A 14,665-nucleotide genomic window follows, 5' to 3' on the forward strand; every position below is an offset into this window, starting at 1 on the left:
CATTGTCCAAATATCATTCTTTCAAAGAATATGAAGGAATCTTAAGGATCGCAGGTGTTTTCTTTTTGAAAGAGTTTGGAATAGCTTGGAGACCTCTCGTGTTTTGTTCTTGAAAGAATCTCAAAAGGGCTTGCAGGCTCCTGATGTCCTGTTTTTGAAACTGTTTGAAAGAATCTTAGAAGTTACAATCGATTTTTTTTTAAGAATGGGAGGGAACTCTAGGAGCCTTTGGCGTTTTGTTTTTGGAAGAGTTGGAAAGACTTTTGAAGGACTCTGGTACCTCTTTATTTAAAGATTGTGAAGCAATTTTGAGCGATCTTCGTGTATTTTTGTTTTTGAAAGAATTTAAAATATCTTGAAGGTTCCTAATGTTCTATTTTTGAAAGAATCTTAGCTGCTAGTGGATTTTTTAAAGAATGTGAAGGAATTTTAGGGACCGTTGGTGTTATTCATTTTTCTAAAGAATGTGAAGATATTTTAGGAGCTTCTGGTGCTTTTTTTGAAGGTTTGGATGTAAAGATATAAAATAATCTTCGAGACCTTTGGTGTTGTTTTTGAGAGAGTTTGAATGTTTTTAAGGGTCCTTAGTATCATTTTTTAGAAATGTAAAAGAATCTTTAGGGTCCCTTACATTTCCTCTAAGATTCTTCTTAAAAAAAACAGGGCTTCTAATGATTTTTTTTGTTTTTAAAAGAATTGGATAGAATCTTAGGGTCACTAAATGTAATTTTTACAAAGAACGTGAAGGAATCTTGACGACTCCTGATGTTTCATTTTTGAAAGTATATGAAAATATCTTGGGAACTTTTGGTGTTTTGTTCTTGAAAGAATTTGTAAAGATCTTGAAGACTTTTGAGGTTCTGTTTTTTAAAGAATTGGAAAGAATTGAAAGAAGAAGGATTTCGCAATTTCTTTTTTTAAAGAATGTGAAAGAATCTGAAAAGATCTTAGAGACCCCTGATACTTTGTTTTCTAAAGAGTTGGGAAGAATCTTAGAATCCCCAGGTGTATTTTTTTTAAAGAATGTCAAAAAGTTCTTACTGTTTTGTTTTTGAGAGAATTTACAGGATCTTGAAACAAGGGTTTTAAAAAATCCTAATCTACTAGTGTATTTTTTAAAGAATTTGAAAAAGATTTAGAAATCCTTTCGTTTTTATTTCTGAAAGAGTTTGAAAAAGTTTTTGAATGGCCCCTAGTGGCTCTTTATTTAAAGAGTGTGAAGGAATTTTGATAAATTCTGGTGATGTGGTTTTGAAATAGTTTGAAAGAACCTTATGGCCTCTAACTTCAATTCCTTTTTTTTAAGATGTAAAAGAATCTTTAGAGCCCCTTACGTTTAATTTTTTTGAATTGAAAAAACTTTGGTGGCTGCTGATGTGTTCTTTTCGTACTTTTAAAAAGAGTTGGGTTGAATCTTAAGATCCCCAAATCTCATTCTTTCAAAGAATATGAAGGAATCTTAGGGATCCCAAGTGTTTTCTTTTTGAAAGATATTGAAAAATCTTGGGAACCTCTCGTGTTTTGTTTTTGAAAGATTTTCAAAAGGTCTTGCAGGCTCCAGATGTTCTATTTTTGAAAGAGGTTGAAAAAATCTTAAAAACTGCAAGTGTAATTTTTTAAAGAATGCGAATGAACCTTGGCGTTTTGTTTATGGAAGAGTTGGAAAGTCTTTTAAAGGCTCCTGATCCCTCTTCATTTAAAGATTTTGGAACAATCTTGAGGAATCCTGCTGTTTTTTAAGGGTTCGAAATAATCTTATGGTTCCTAGTGTCTTCTTTTTTTTTTTTCAAGAATATGGACGAATTTTGGGAGTTCCTGCTGTTTTGTTTTCGAAATTTAAAAGAACTTGAACGTTCCTAACGTTCTTTTTTGGAAAGAGTTTGAAAGAACCTTAGGATTTACAAGTGTTTTGTTTGAAAGCCTTTTAAGAGCCCCATAGTTGCTATTTATTTAAAGAGTGTGAAGGAATTTTGAGAATTCCTGGTGTTGTGTTGTTGAAAGAGTTTGAACGAATCTTTAGGGCTTCTTACATTTTGTTTTTTAAAAAAATTGAAAGATTTTGAGGGCTGCTGATATTTTTTTTAAAGAGATAAATAGATTCTGAATGTCCCCAAATGTAATTCGTTTAAAGAATGTGAAGGAATCTTAGGGACCGCAGATGTTTTCTTTTTAATTGACTTTGAAAGAATCTTAAAATCTACAAGTGTCTTCTTTTAAACAATGCAAATGAACCTTACGAGCCCTTGACGTTTTCTTTTTGCAAAAGTTCCAAGGTCTTTAAGGGCCTCTGGTGTGCCTTTATTTAAAGATTTTGAAGCAATCTTGAGAGATCCTGCTGTTTTTTAAGGGTTCGAAAGAATCTTATGATTCCTTAGTGTCTTCTTCTTTATTTTTAAAGAATATGGATGAATTTTGGGAGTCCGTGCTCTTTTGTTTTCGAAATTTAAAAGAACTTGCAGGTTCCTAACGTTCTGTTTTTGAAAGAGTTTGAAAGAAACTTAGGATTTACAAGTGTTTTGTTTGAAAGTCTTTTAAGAGCCACATAGTTGCTATTTATTTAAAGAGTGTGAAGGAATCTTGAGAATTCCTGGTGTTGTGTTTTTGAAAGAATTTGAATGAATCTTTAGGGCTTCTTAGATTTTGTTTTGTAAAAAAATTGAAAGATTTTGAGGGCTGCTGATATTTTTTTAAGGAGTTAAACAGAATCTCAATGTCTCCAGATGTCATTCTTTTAAAGAATATGAAGGAATCTTAGGGACCGCAGGTGTTTTCTTTTTAATTGAGTTTGAAAGAATCTTAGAATCCACAAGTGTCTTCTTTTAAACAATGCAAATAAACCTTACGAACCCTTGACATTTTGTTTTTGCAAAAGTTCCAAGGTCTTTAAGAGCCTCTGGTGTGACTTTATTTAAAGATTTTAAAGCAATCTTCAGAGATCCTGCTGTTTTTTAAGGGTTCGAAAGAATCTTATGATTCCTTAGTGTTTTCTTTTTTATTTTTAAAAAATATGGATGAATTTTGGGAGTACTTGCTCTTTTGTTTTAGAAATTTAAAAGAACTTGCAGGTTCCTAACGTTCTGTTTTTGAAAGATTTTGAAAGAAACTTATGATTTACTAGTGTTTTGTTTGAAAGTCTTTTAAGAGCCCCATAGTTGCTATTTATTTAAAGAGTGTGAAGGAATCTTGAGAATTCCTGGTGTTGTGTTTTTGAAAGAGTTTGAACGAATCTTTAGGGCTTCTTACATTTTGTTTAAAAAAAAAATTGAAAGATTTTGAGGGCTGCTGATATTTTTTTTAAGAGTTTAACAGAATCTCAATGTCTCCAGATGTCATTCTTTTAAAGAATATGAAGGAATCTTAGGGACCGCAGGTGTTTTCTTTTTAATTGAGTTTAAAAGAATTTCAGAATCTACAAGTATCTTCTTTTAAACAATGCAAATGAACCTTTCGAACCCTTGACGTTTTTTTTTTTTGCAAAAGTTCCAAGGTCTTTAAGGACCCCTGGTGTGCCTTTATTTAAAGATTTTGAAGTAATCTTGAGAGATCCTGCTGTTTTTTAAGGGTTCGAAAGAATCTTATGATTCCTTAGTGTCTTCTGTCTTTTTTTTTTAAGAATATGGACGAATTTTGGAAGCTCCTGCTCTTTTGTTTTCGAAATTTAAAAAAACTTGGAGGTTCCTAACGTTCAGTTTTTGAAAGATTTTGAAAGAAACTTAGGATTTACTAGTGTTTTGTTTGAAAGTCTTTTAAGAGCCACATAGTTGCTATTTATTTAAAGAGTATGAAGGAATCTTGAGAATTCCTGGTGTTGTGTTATTGAAAGAGTTTGAACGAATCTTTAGGGTTCCTTACATTTTGTTTTTTATAAAAAATGAAAGATTTTTGGGAGCAGCTGATATATTTTTTTTTTAAGAATTAAATAGAATCTCAATGTCCCAAAATGTCATTCTTTTAAAGAATATGAAGGAATCTTAGGGATCGCAGGTGTTTTCTTTTTATCGAGTTTGAAAGAATCTTAGAATCTACAAGTGTGTTCTTTTAAAGAATGCAAATGAACCTTAGGAACCTTTGGCGTTCTGTTTTTTAAAGAGTTTGAAAGTCTTCAAGGGCCGCTGGTGTGTCTTTATTTAAATATTTTGAAGCAATCTCATGGTTCCCTTTTGCCTTTTTTTTAAAGGATATGGAAGAATCTTGGGAACTTGGAATTTTGCTTTTGGGAGTATCTGAAAGATTCTAAGGAGTTTCTAGTACCTTTTTTTAAGGAACATAAAAGAATCTTTAGAGCCTCGGACATTTTGTGACATAGTATTAATACAACATCCTTTATTTGAAAGAGTTGGATACAATCTTAGAATCTCCAAATGTCATTTTTTTACGGAATATTGGAGGATTCTGCTATTTTGTTTTTGCAAGCATTTAAAAAGACCTTGGGGGTCTTTATGTGGAACAAAACATTTTTCGGTTAAACAAAGATTTTTTCTAGTAACATGAAACAAAGAACAAAGTAATGATAAATTTAAAATTAGAAAATTTGCATCTGAATCTTTTACTTTAACACAGAGTAATTACTTTTCGTTTTTTCATTTGTCTTTTCAAGCAAAATGTGGTAATTTTTTTTTGAAAAGTCAAATGTGGCATGGAAACAGATTGTTAAGATTAGTTAGTATCAAAACTAGTTGACAACAAAGATAATAAATAATATCTTATCTGGTGACGTAATGTTTTTTAACTACAACACACATACAATGACTCTGTTTTATTCTATGATGTTTTGTCTAAGTTGCCATGTTGCCGGTTTGCAGAACAGGCAAGACGATTTGCTTTGGAACGTCGATTTTTTGGATAATCAAACTAACAGTATTTTGTAGTTTTGTAATTTCAACCTGATTCTGAGAGGTAACAACATCGTAGTTGGAAGTGACACTGTAAAAATAACTGTGTGTAGTAGTAAAGAGCGGGAAATTGGGCAACATGGCCCTAGCGTTACGTCATATTTATATACTGAACGACTTTATAAAGCTATCGCTTTGATATAACCTTATCGTAATTAAATTAAAAGAAATTTAGTCGTACCAAATATATATTTTGTAACAAAGGATGAGCAAAACCTTGCACACACTATTTAAGCACAGTGTATAGTGGGTTGCCTACACAACATTTATTTTTTTTTGTTTGTAATACTGTAACTTAACACACACAATGAATCTTCCTGTATTAATTCTTTCTAAAGTGTCCAATTTTTACCCAAAAATCTTTGTTCTGTTTCTATTAATTCCTCAAATCAAAATTTTGTTATTTTTCTTGCCGCATTTAAGCAAGTTGGCTGTGAAGCAGCGCCCTCTCGTATCGCAAAATTGGTTTGTGTGGAAGTGTTGCGTGCGGTTTAAATATCTTCTAAACTGCTTATTTTTAAATAAAATTAAGGAAATTATCCATTAGAGTAAGCAAAATAAACGTTTAAATAGAATAAATGCTGGTAGCTCTCATTTTTAGGTTTTCTTGGTAGAGTTCGCTTCTTCGGATCTTCGGTCTACTCCTGCTAAGGTAAGCCTAGGTTTAGTTAATTAGTGAAAAACGTACGACCCTTCCACATATTTTATTGAAACAACTTAAAATAATAACATTAATAAATATGTCCCATCTATAAAATATAACATCTTGTTATTGTCTTGACTGAAAATGCCCGATGGGTGTGAAATGGTCACCCATGTCGCTGCAGTGCAGGGTGAAGCAGCTAAGAAAGTGACTTTCGATAAGATTAACCAGAATTCAATCTACTCAAGTTTGATCCTTTCAATTCCTGAACTGAAGGAGTCTTAGCTGATCAGCCTGGATCTTAATGAACTAAATTAGAGATCCGAAAGGAAGTGGTTACGACTAACATAATATACTGGCCCCTATTACTGGCATTACATATAACTTAGAAATATACAGTATAGAATAAATGTGGGACGCGGGGCGAATTTTGAGTTATTTACAAAATATAAATTATAGCCCCGCCCTTACATATACAAAATATATGATTTACTTAAACTTAACAAAGCCAACTAACTATAATTGCACTTATGTAGGGATTGTCTCAGCTACCGCAGGGCTCGTCAGCGCCCTGCTTTGCATTCGGAAGACTTAAACTATTCTGACCTTTACTACTGGCACATCGTTCCGATTACTGTGTTTCTTACAAACTAGAAATTAGGAATGTTGGCAATTTTAATCTCACACCAGCTTGAGTTTCGTATTTACAAATGTACATCAATTAAATAATTTTATTTACAATTACGTGATTGACGTTTCGGAAATGGTGTCGGCAGCATCAGAGTTCACGATACGTCAGCACCGAGAGTTAGCACCAATTTGTTCTGTTTTTGTACGGGTCTGAGCTGTGTGATAGACGGTTTAGCCTAGCTTCAATTTTTCTAATGAGTGTAAATTCGCTATTAGTGTCTTTTCATATGGAGGGAGAGGTGGTCGGATCGGCTGAAGGAGCGCTGGCATTGGCTGCAACTGAAGGGTTTTTGGCCTGTGTGCTTGCGGAAGTGTCGGGTTAGTTCGTCGGAGCGGGCGAACTTCCAGGTGCAGCCGTCCCATGAACACTGGTACGGTTTTTCCCCTAAAACACAAGAGACAAAATTAGATCATCATCGATTTTTCATAAATTATAAACTTGCTTAACTTAATTTTAAACTTATACTTTCTTTCGTGAGGGTAAAATCCGAAGGGACTGAATTTCGATTAAAGTTTGACATGTTTTATTAAACTTTAAAATTTTTAAAATATTTGGTATTTTAGACCTTTGAAAATTTGAAAAAAAAAACATAATTTAATACTATATTTTTTCTAAATTTTTTATTATGGAGAATATCAGATTTTGGTCATCACCATATTATTTCACCTTATTTCTTACTCTTGTATTACGACATTTAACATTTTCGATGGTTTTGTTTTGGGTTCTTTAAAACCATTACAGATTTTACGGTTTTTAAAATTTTATTTCACTCTCAAAATTTTGAAATTTTGGCTTAGAATTTTGAAATGACAATGTGAAGGTATTTTGTATTTAAAAAAATTATATTTCAAACTGACGTATAGATTGAAGATTTAATTGTAAATAAGCAAATTTTAGTTAGTTTAAAATAGGTGTCCCGTTTACCTCTGTATCTCGTCTGTATCGATATTTACTAGACAGATAATCACCTGGACTGATTGTTATGAAATTTTAGACAGTAAAATACTAACCAAAATTTGTCTAATCACTCCCACCAACAATTTGATGACGTCATCTGAAAATTTTGCGAGGTAGATGTTATTTAATTTATAAAATAACATATCATGTCTTTGTGGTTCATACATCTGCCTTGGTTTTTTACATGTATAGTTCGATCTAATAATTCAGAACTATAGAACTTAAATCCAACAATTTAAAAACTTATAATTCAGAATTTTACAATTTAGAATTTTGGACTTTAGAATCTTAGAATTTGAAACTGTATTTTTTTTAATTCCATGAATTTCTTTGAAAATGCAATATCTTTAAGAGCTTAAAATTCAGGACTATAGAACTTAAAGCTAACAATTTAGAAACTTCTAATTCAAATTTTAGAATTTAGAATCTTGCAATTTAGAACAACGGGCATTTAGAATCTTGGAACTAGGAATCTTAGAATTTAAACTCTTGGAATGTAAAATCTGTAAAAAAAATTAGAACCTTAGAATTTACGATCTTAGAATTTGAAAATCTAAAATTTAGAGCTTGAAATTAAGTACTAAGGATTTTGTATCATTGAACTCAAAAATCTGAGATTTAGAATTTAAGATGTATTTTCTTTAAGTTAATGCATTTTTCCTGAAACGCAATATTTTTAAAAGTTTAAAATTCAGGATCTCATAATTCAGAACTATAGAACTTAATTAAATCCAACAATTTAGAACCTTATAATTTAGAATTTTAGAATTTAGAAATTTGGAATTTAGAATTTTGGATTGTAGAATTTTGAAATAAAGAATTCTGGATTTTAGAATCTTGGAATTCCGAATCTTGGAATCTAGAATTTAGTTTCCTTGGATTAGAATTTACAATCTTGGAATTTGAAAAATCTAAACTCTAGAGGTTAAAAATAAGTATTAAGAATTTTGGATCATCGAATTCAAGAATTTGAGAATTTAGAATTGAAAATGTATTTTTTTGAATTCATGAATTTTCTTTTGGTTCTTTTTAAAAGCTTAAAATTCAGGATTTAATTATTCAGAATTATAGAACTTAAATTCAACAATTTAGAACCTCATAACTCAGAATTTTAGAATTTAGAATTTTGAAATATAAAATGGGTGAAATCGGCATCGTGAAATTTAGAATCCTGGATTGTAGAATTTTCAAATAAAGAATTCTGGAATTCAGAATCTTGGATTAGAATTTACAGTCTTAGAATTTGATAATTTCAAATCTAGAGGTTAAAAGTAAGTACTAAGAACTTTGGATCATCGAATTCAAGAACATGAAATTTAGAATTGAAGATGTTTTTACATCGTTTCCTGTGTTTTTTAATTTCTTTTTTTGATATTTTGAAGCATCTCTGAAGAAAAAGTGAAAAGTCGTTAAACCTTGGGTTTCCTGGTGTTTTATTCTTGAAAGTGCTTGAAAGACTTTTAAGAGTTCCTCATATGCTTTTTTAAGGAATATAGTAGAATGTTTAGGGACCTGTACATTTTGTATTTGAAGAATATGAAGAGCCTTCCTGGTCTATTTTTCTGTTTTTGAAAGAATCGGAAAGAATCTTACGGTTCCAAGTGTCTTTTTTTCAAAGAATTTGAAAGAATTTTCGGAGCTTCTCCTCTCTTGTTTTTGAAAGAATCTTAAAATTTATTAGTGTCTATTATTTTAAAGAATGTGAAAACATCTTAGTTTTTATTTACAACAATTTGAAAGTCTTTTAAGGGTCCTTAGTGTCTCATTATTTAAAGAGTGTGAAGGAATTTTGAAGATTCCTTGTATTTTGTTCTTGAAACTGCCTGAAAAGCTCTTAGGAACCACCAGTATCCATTTTTTAAGGAATGTAAAAGAATGTTTGAAGACCCGCATATTTTGATTTTTAAAGAATTTGAAAAGATCTTGCTTCTGATGTATTTTTGGTTTTTGAAGAATCGGAAAGAATCTTAGGATTCCCAAGTGTGTTTTTTTCAAAGAGTGTGAAAGAATTTTCCGGGCTTATGTGCCTTGTTTTTGAAAGAATTCGATACGATCTTGAGACCTCTGGTGTTTTGTTCTTGAGAAAATTTGAAAAGATCTTGGAGGCCCTTGATGTTTTGTTTTTGATAGAATTGGATAGAATTTTAGGATCTACTAGTGTCCTATATTCTAAAGAATGTGAAAAAACCTTAGAGACCCTGATCTTTTTAGAAAGAGTTTGAAAGTCTTTTAAGGGTCTGTAGTGTCTTTTTATTTAAACAGTGTGAAGGAATCTTGAGGATTCCTTGTGTTTTGTTCTTGAAAGTGTCTGAAAGACCCTTAGGAACCACCAGTATCCTTTTTTAAGGAATATAAAACAATGTTTGGAGACCCGAATATTTTGTTTTTTAAAGAATTTGAAAAGATCTTGGGAGCTCCTGATGTACCTATATTTTTTGTCTATGAAGAATCTGATGAATCTTAGGATTCCCAAGTGTTTTTTTTTTCAAAGAGTGTGAAAGAATTTTCCGGGCTTATGCGTCTTGTTTTTGAAAAAATTTGATACGATTTTGAGGCCTCTGGTGTTTTGTTCTTGAGAGAATTTGAAAAGATCTTGGAGGCCCGTGATGTTTTATTTTTGATAGAATTGGATAGAATTTTAAGATCTACTAGTGTCTTTTATTTTAAAGATTGTGAAAAAACCTTAGGGACCCTGACCCTCTTTTTAGAAAGAGTTTGAAAGTCTTTTAGGGGTCTGTAGTGTCTTTTTATTTAAAGAGTGTGAAGGAATCTTGAGGATTCCTTGTGTTTTGTTCTTGAAAGTGCCTGAAAGACTCTTAGGAACCACCAGTATCATTTTTTAAGGACTGTAAAAGAATGTTTGGCTGCTCGCACATTTTGTTTTTTAAAGAATTTGAAAAGATCTTTAGGGATACTGATGTATTTTTTTTTGTTTTTGAAGAATCGGAAAGAATCTTAGGACTCCTCAGTGTCTTTTTTTCAAAAGTTTGGAAAAAATTTCCGGGCTTATGTCTTGTTTTTGAAAAAATTTGATACGATCTTGAGGCTTTTGCTATTTTATTCTTGAGAAAATTTGAAAAGACATTGCAGGCTTCTGATCTTTCGTTTTTAACAGAATTGAAATCATCTTAGGGACCCCGGTCTTTTTTTTATGGAAAGAGTTTGAAAGTCTTTTAAGGGCCCGTAGTGTCTTTTATTTAAAGAGTGTGAAGGAATCTTGAGGATTCTTTATGTTTTGTTCTTGAAAGTTCCTGAAAGACTCTTAGGAACCACCAGTATATTTTTTTAAGGAATATAAAACAATCTTTGGAGACTCGAACATTTTGATTTTTAAAGAATTTGAAAAGATCTTGGGGGCTCCTGATGCACTTTTTTGCTTTTGAAGAATCGGAAGGAATCTTAGGATTCCCAAGTGTTTTTTTCTAAGAATCTAAATTAATTTTCCGGGCTTATGTGTCTTGTTTTTGAAAGAATTTGTTACGATCTTGAAGCCTCTGGTATTTTGTTCTTGAGAAAATTTGAAAAGATCTTGGAGGCCCCTGATGTTTTGTTTTTGATAGATTTGTATAGGATCTTAGGATCTACTAGTGTCTTTTATTTTAAAGAATGTGAAAAATCTTAGGGCCCTTGTCTTTTTTTTTAGAAATAATTTTCCGGGATAATGTGTCTTTTTTTTTAAGAATTCGATACGGTCTTGATGTAGGTATATGGTATTTTGTTCTTGAGAAATTTTGAAAAGATTTTGGAGGCCCCTGATGTTTTGGTTTTGACAGTATCCGATAGAATTTTAGGATCTACTAGTGTTTTTTTAAAGAATGTAAAAAAATCTTAGGGATCCTGGTCTTTTTTTAAAAAACGGTTTGAAAGTCTTAAGGGTCCGTAGTGTCTTTTTATTCAAAGAGTGTGAAGGAATCTTGAAGAATCTTAGGATCAACTACTTAGTGTCTTTGATTTTAAAGAATGTGAAAAAAATCTTAGGGACCCCTCTTTTTTTTTTAGAAAGAGTTTGAAGGTTTTTTAAGGGTCCGTAGTGTCTTTTTACTTAAAGAGTGTGAAGGAATCTTGAGGAGTCGTTGTGTTTTGTTCTTGAAAGTGCCTGAAAGACTCTCATAAACCGCCAGTATCATTCTTTAAGGAATGTAAAAGAATGTTCGCAGGCCCACACATTTTGTTTTTTAAAAAATTTGGGGGCTCCTGATGTATTTTTTTGTGCTTTTGAAGAATTGGAAAGAATCTTAGGATTTCGAATTGTCTTTTTTCCAAAGAGTGTGAAAAAATATTCCGGGCTTATGTGTTTGTTCGTGACAACATTCGAAAAGATCTTAGAGGCCCCTAATGTTTTGTTTTTGACAGAATTGAAACAATCTTAGGGACCCTGGTATTTTTTTTTCAATGAGTTTGAAAGTCTTTTAAGGGTCCTTGGTGTTTTTTTAATTAAAGAGTGTGAAGTAATCTTGAGGATTCCTGGTATTTCATTTTTAAAAGTGCTTAGAAACCTCTAGTATCCTTTTTTTATTAAAAAGAAAAGAATCTTTGTGGACCCGTATATTTTGTTTTTTAAAGAATTTGAAAAGACCTTAGAAGACCCTGATTAATTTTTGTATTAAAAGGCTCCCAAGTGTCTCTTTTCAAAAATCTGAAAGAATTTTCGGGGTTTTTGATGTCTTATTTGAAATTGATAACATCTTGAGGCCTCTGGTGTTTTGTTTTTGAAAGAATTGGAAGGAATTTTATAGTTCCTCAGTGTCTTTTTTTAAGAATATATAAGAATATTTTTGTCATGAAATTTTAGACACATTTTGAGAATATCGTGTAGATAGTTAAAAAATAACCAACATTTGTCTGATCATTCCTGCCAACAATTTGAAGACACTTCAAAATTTTAAATGTTATTTAAATTTTATAGAATAACACATGCCTGTACTTGTGGTTTATAAATCCGCCTTGATTTTCTGTACAGTAGAAAATGGATTTTTAAATAGAACACCCTGGATCATCATAGCTATAATGTTTGTAAATAAATTCTAAGTTTTTTAACAATGATGCCTCAGTTTTTTGAAAAGATTTTCTATTTTATTATTGCATCGGTTACTCTGTTTTTTTTTTATTCTAATTTTCTTGGTACTTTGATGCGTCTGTGGAGAAAAACGCAGACATCGTTAAAACTGTGAACTTCAGGTAGAGAATATTTTAACAAAAAGAAATTGAATAACAGGCAGAATAAGATGCAATAATAAAGATGATGCTTTAAATTTTGTATACACACCCTGTATCATTTCACTGATGCTGCAATAAAGCACAGATTTCAAAAATAACACTATTGCGCTATTTCGGGAACCTTTGGACTTTAAAAATAAAGTCAGGAAAATTGGAATAAGTTGACAACGTAACATCCACATTTCGAAAATAAAATACACTTGTTAAATACTCACTACCTATAATTATAATTCCTCACCAAAAAATGTATGACATCATGTAACGAAAAAATGATTAAAGAAATCTGTGTTGAAAAATATGCCCTAATGTAATCAATTAAATTGCAAAATAAGTACAATTAACATTAAACTTTTCAAAAAGGCCTGTTACCAATGTACAGAATGTTCAAATTAAATCAAACGATAAAATTATTGTAAAACTATAACCTCTATCGAAATCTACAAAGAGTTTCGGAACAAGAATTTTCGTTACCGATTTTTAGAACAATGGTGGCTTAAAATTGAAGCTTGATTCCTACAAGTGGTAATTTTTTAACTGCAGTAAAATAATTTGAAAAAACAGTGAAGCAACTTTTTTAGGGAAAATAATATGTAACTGTGTGCCCAATCCTACAATATAAAATTACGATCACGTTGTAGGTTATTGCTTCTATTATTATTTTTTAATGTAAAATAGCAGTTATATTTTCCATAAAAAAATAAAGATGGTAAGTCTAGTAGGTCAGGACGTGCACTTTGGCATCAAATAAACATACGATCATAGATATTTAGAACAAACTGTCAAGGTAAATTGTAAAGGTAAAGTTCAGCGGTGGGAAATGAAAAGTATTAAGCTAGATATAGTTTATTTTTTAATTAAGCATCCACCAACACTGCAATTTATCTTAAAAATACACGAAAAATTAAAATGGGAAGTTAGGTTAACTTTTATTGTCGACACGTGTACGTCGTCAAGTGTTGCAATATTATCTTATACTTAGACTTAGAGTCTTGTCGAAAACAAGTTTGTTTGTTCCTTGTTTTTCCTCAATATCTATAAAATCTGGGATGTTTTGAAAATTCGTAAACAAAAATATTTTTATAAAAAAAATATTAATTTATGGATAAAAACAGTTGTATAAACAGACAAAAGCCGCAATTATAAACCTTGGCCTAATAATATTGTGCGTAAATGGCCCATAACCCGATTATCTCGTTCCCTAAATCAAAACCGCTCAATGCTGCCAACCTCCTGCCACCCAGAATGCGCTGCATTGTTTCCTATCCCTGAAACAATTTGTAATAAAAAAATTGGCCTACTCACTCCTAGTCCGAATATAATTTGATATTTACATGACTCATCACATATATTTAGAGCAAGCATTGTGCCAGAATTATAAAAATGCCTACTATATTATAATGTGACTTAAATACCCGCTGATTTAATTCATACCAACAAAAAACCGATCGATGAATCAGCCACGATCGCCACTTCTGGTATAATAAATCACATTCTATTGTCTAGCAATTACCTCTCGTTTTTCGTCAGAGCCAGCCACTAACCTGTTCAAAATTCACAAAACGTCCCTCCTCGCCCATCCCATCTACAAAATGACCCACAAATCACCACTTATTTTTAGAAAATAATAATAACAGTAGATCCAACGTGCCCCCTTTACCGAAAAACCCAGACACCATCAAATTTCAAGGCACGCAGTGGCGGCGCCTCCACTGGCACAATCACACTCAAAATAAAAATATCGTGGGCTAAAAGCAGACGAACGTCATATTTATGGCGATTTCTGCGAACTTATCTTGGTCCCAAACTCAAAAACAGTCTAGATTTAAGTACTCCGGTTGATTATTACAAAAAAATATATGTGTTCGTAAAATCAATTTCCTGGATATCCCTCGTATATCATTAATCCGTTTTTTTCAAAAAAATTATAGTTCAAATATTCTGGGAGTTGAACTCGAGGTCAGTTTGTGGTTGAACAATACATCACTTTTTTACGGCTCTTTAACGATAAAACGTTGGCAGAAGCGTATTCAACGGCGAACAGGTGTTTAAGAAAATAAAAATGCGTTTTGATTGGCGGAAAAGCGGTCGGGTTTTTTTTTCCAGAAGCGTGCCTTTATTGGGTTACTAAATGGTACACGGGACTTGAATGTTACGAAATTTACATATTTATAATCTGTCATGTTACGTGTTACCGATTTATGGTTTGATGTCAACGGATCATTTATCATCGTATTTACTTGTCTATCACTTAAGGTAGAAAAATGC

General features: G+C 31.6%; 1 protein-coding gene across 2 annotated transcripts in view; it reads right to left on the reverse strand.

Annotated features, from left to right (window-relative positions):
* Nucleotides 1-5,581: 5,581 nt before the first annotated feature.
* LOC135142680 (Krueppel-like factor 5) overlaps nucleotides 5,582-14,665 on the reverse strand; it is a 222,415-nt gene continuing 213,331 nt past the window's right edge. For both annotated transcript variants that reach the window (XM_064074430.1, XM_064074429.1), the window contains exon 7: nucleotides 5,582-6,610. In XM_064074430.1, the coding sequence (XP_063930500.1) occupies nucleotides 6,438-6,610 (173 nt within the window). In that variant the 3' untranslated portion in view covers nucleotides 5,582-6,437. The remainder of the gene's footprint in view (nucleotides 6,611-14,665) is intronic.

The sequence above is a fragment of the Zophobas morio genome, unplaced genomic scaffold (genome assembly GCF_036711695.1).
Source record: "Zophobas morio isolate AGI-343-1 ecotype UQ-CSIRO unplaced genomic scaffold, CSIRO_AGI_Zmor_V1 ptg000049l, whole genome shotgun sequence".
Classification (NCBI taxonomy): domain Eukaryota; kingdom Metazoa; phylum Arthropoda; class Insecta; order Coleoptera; family Tenebrionidae; genus Zophobas; species Zophobas morio.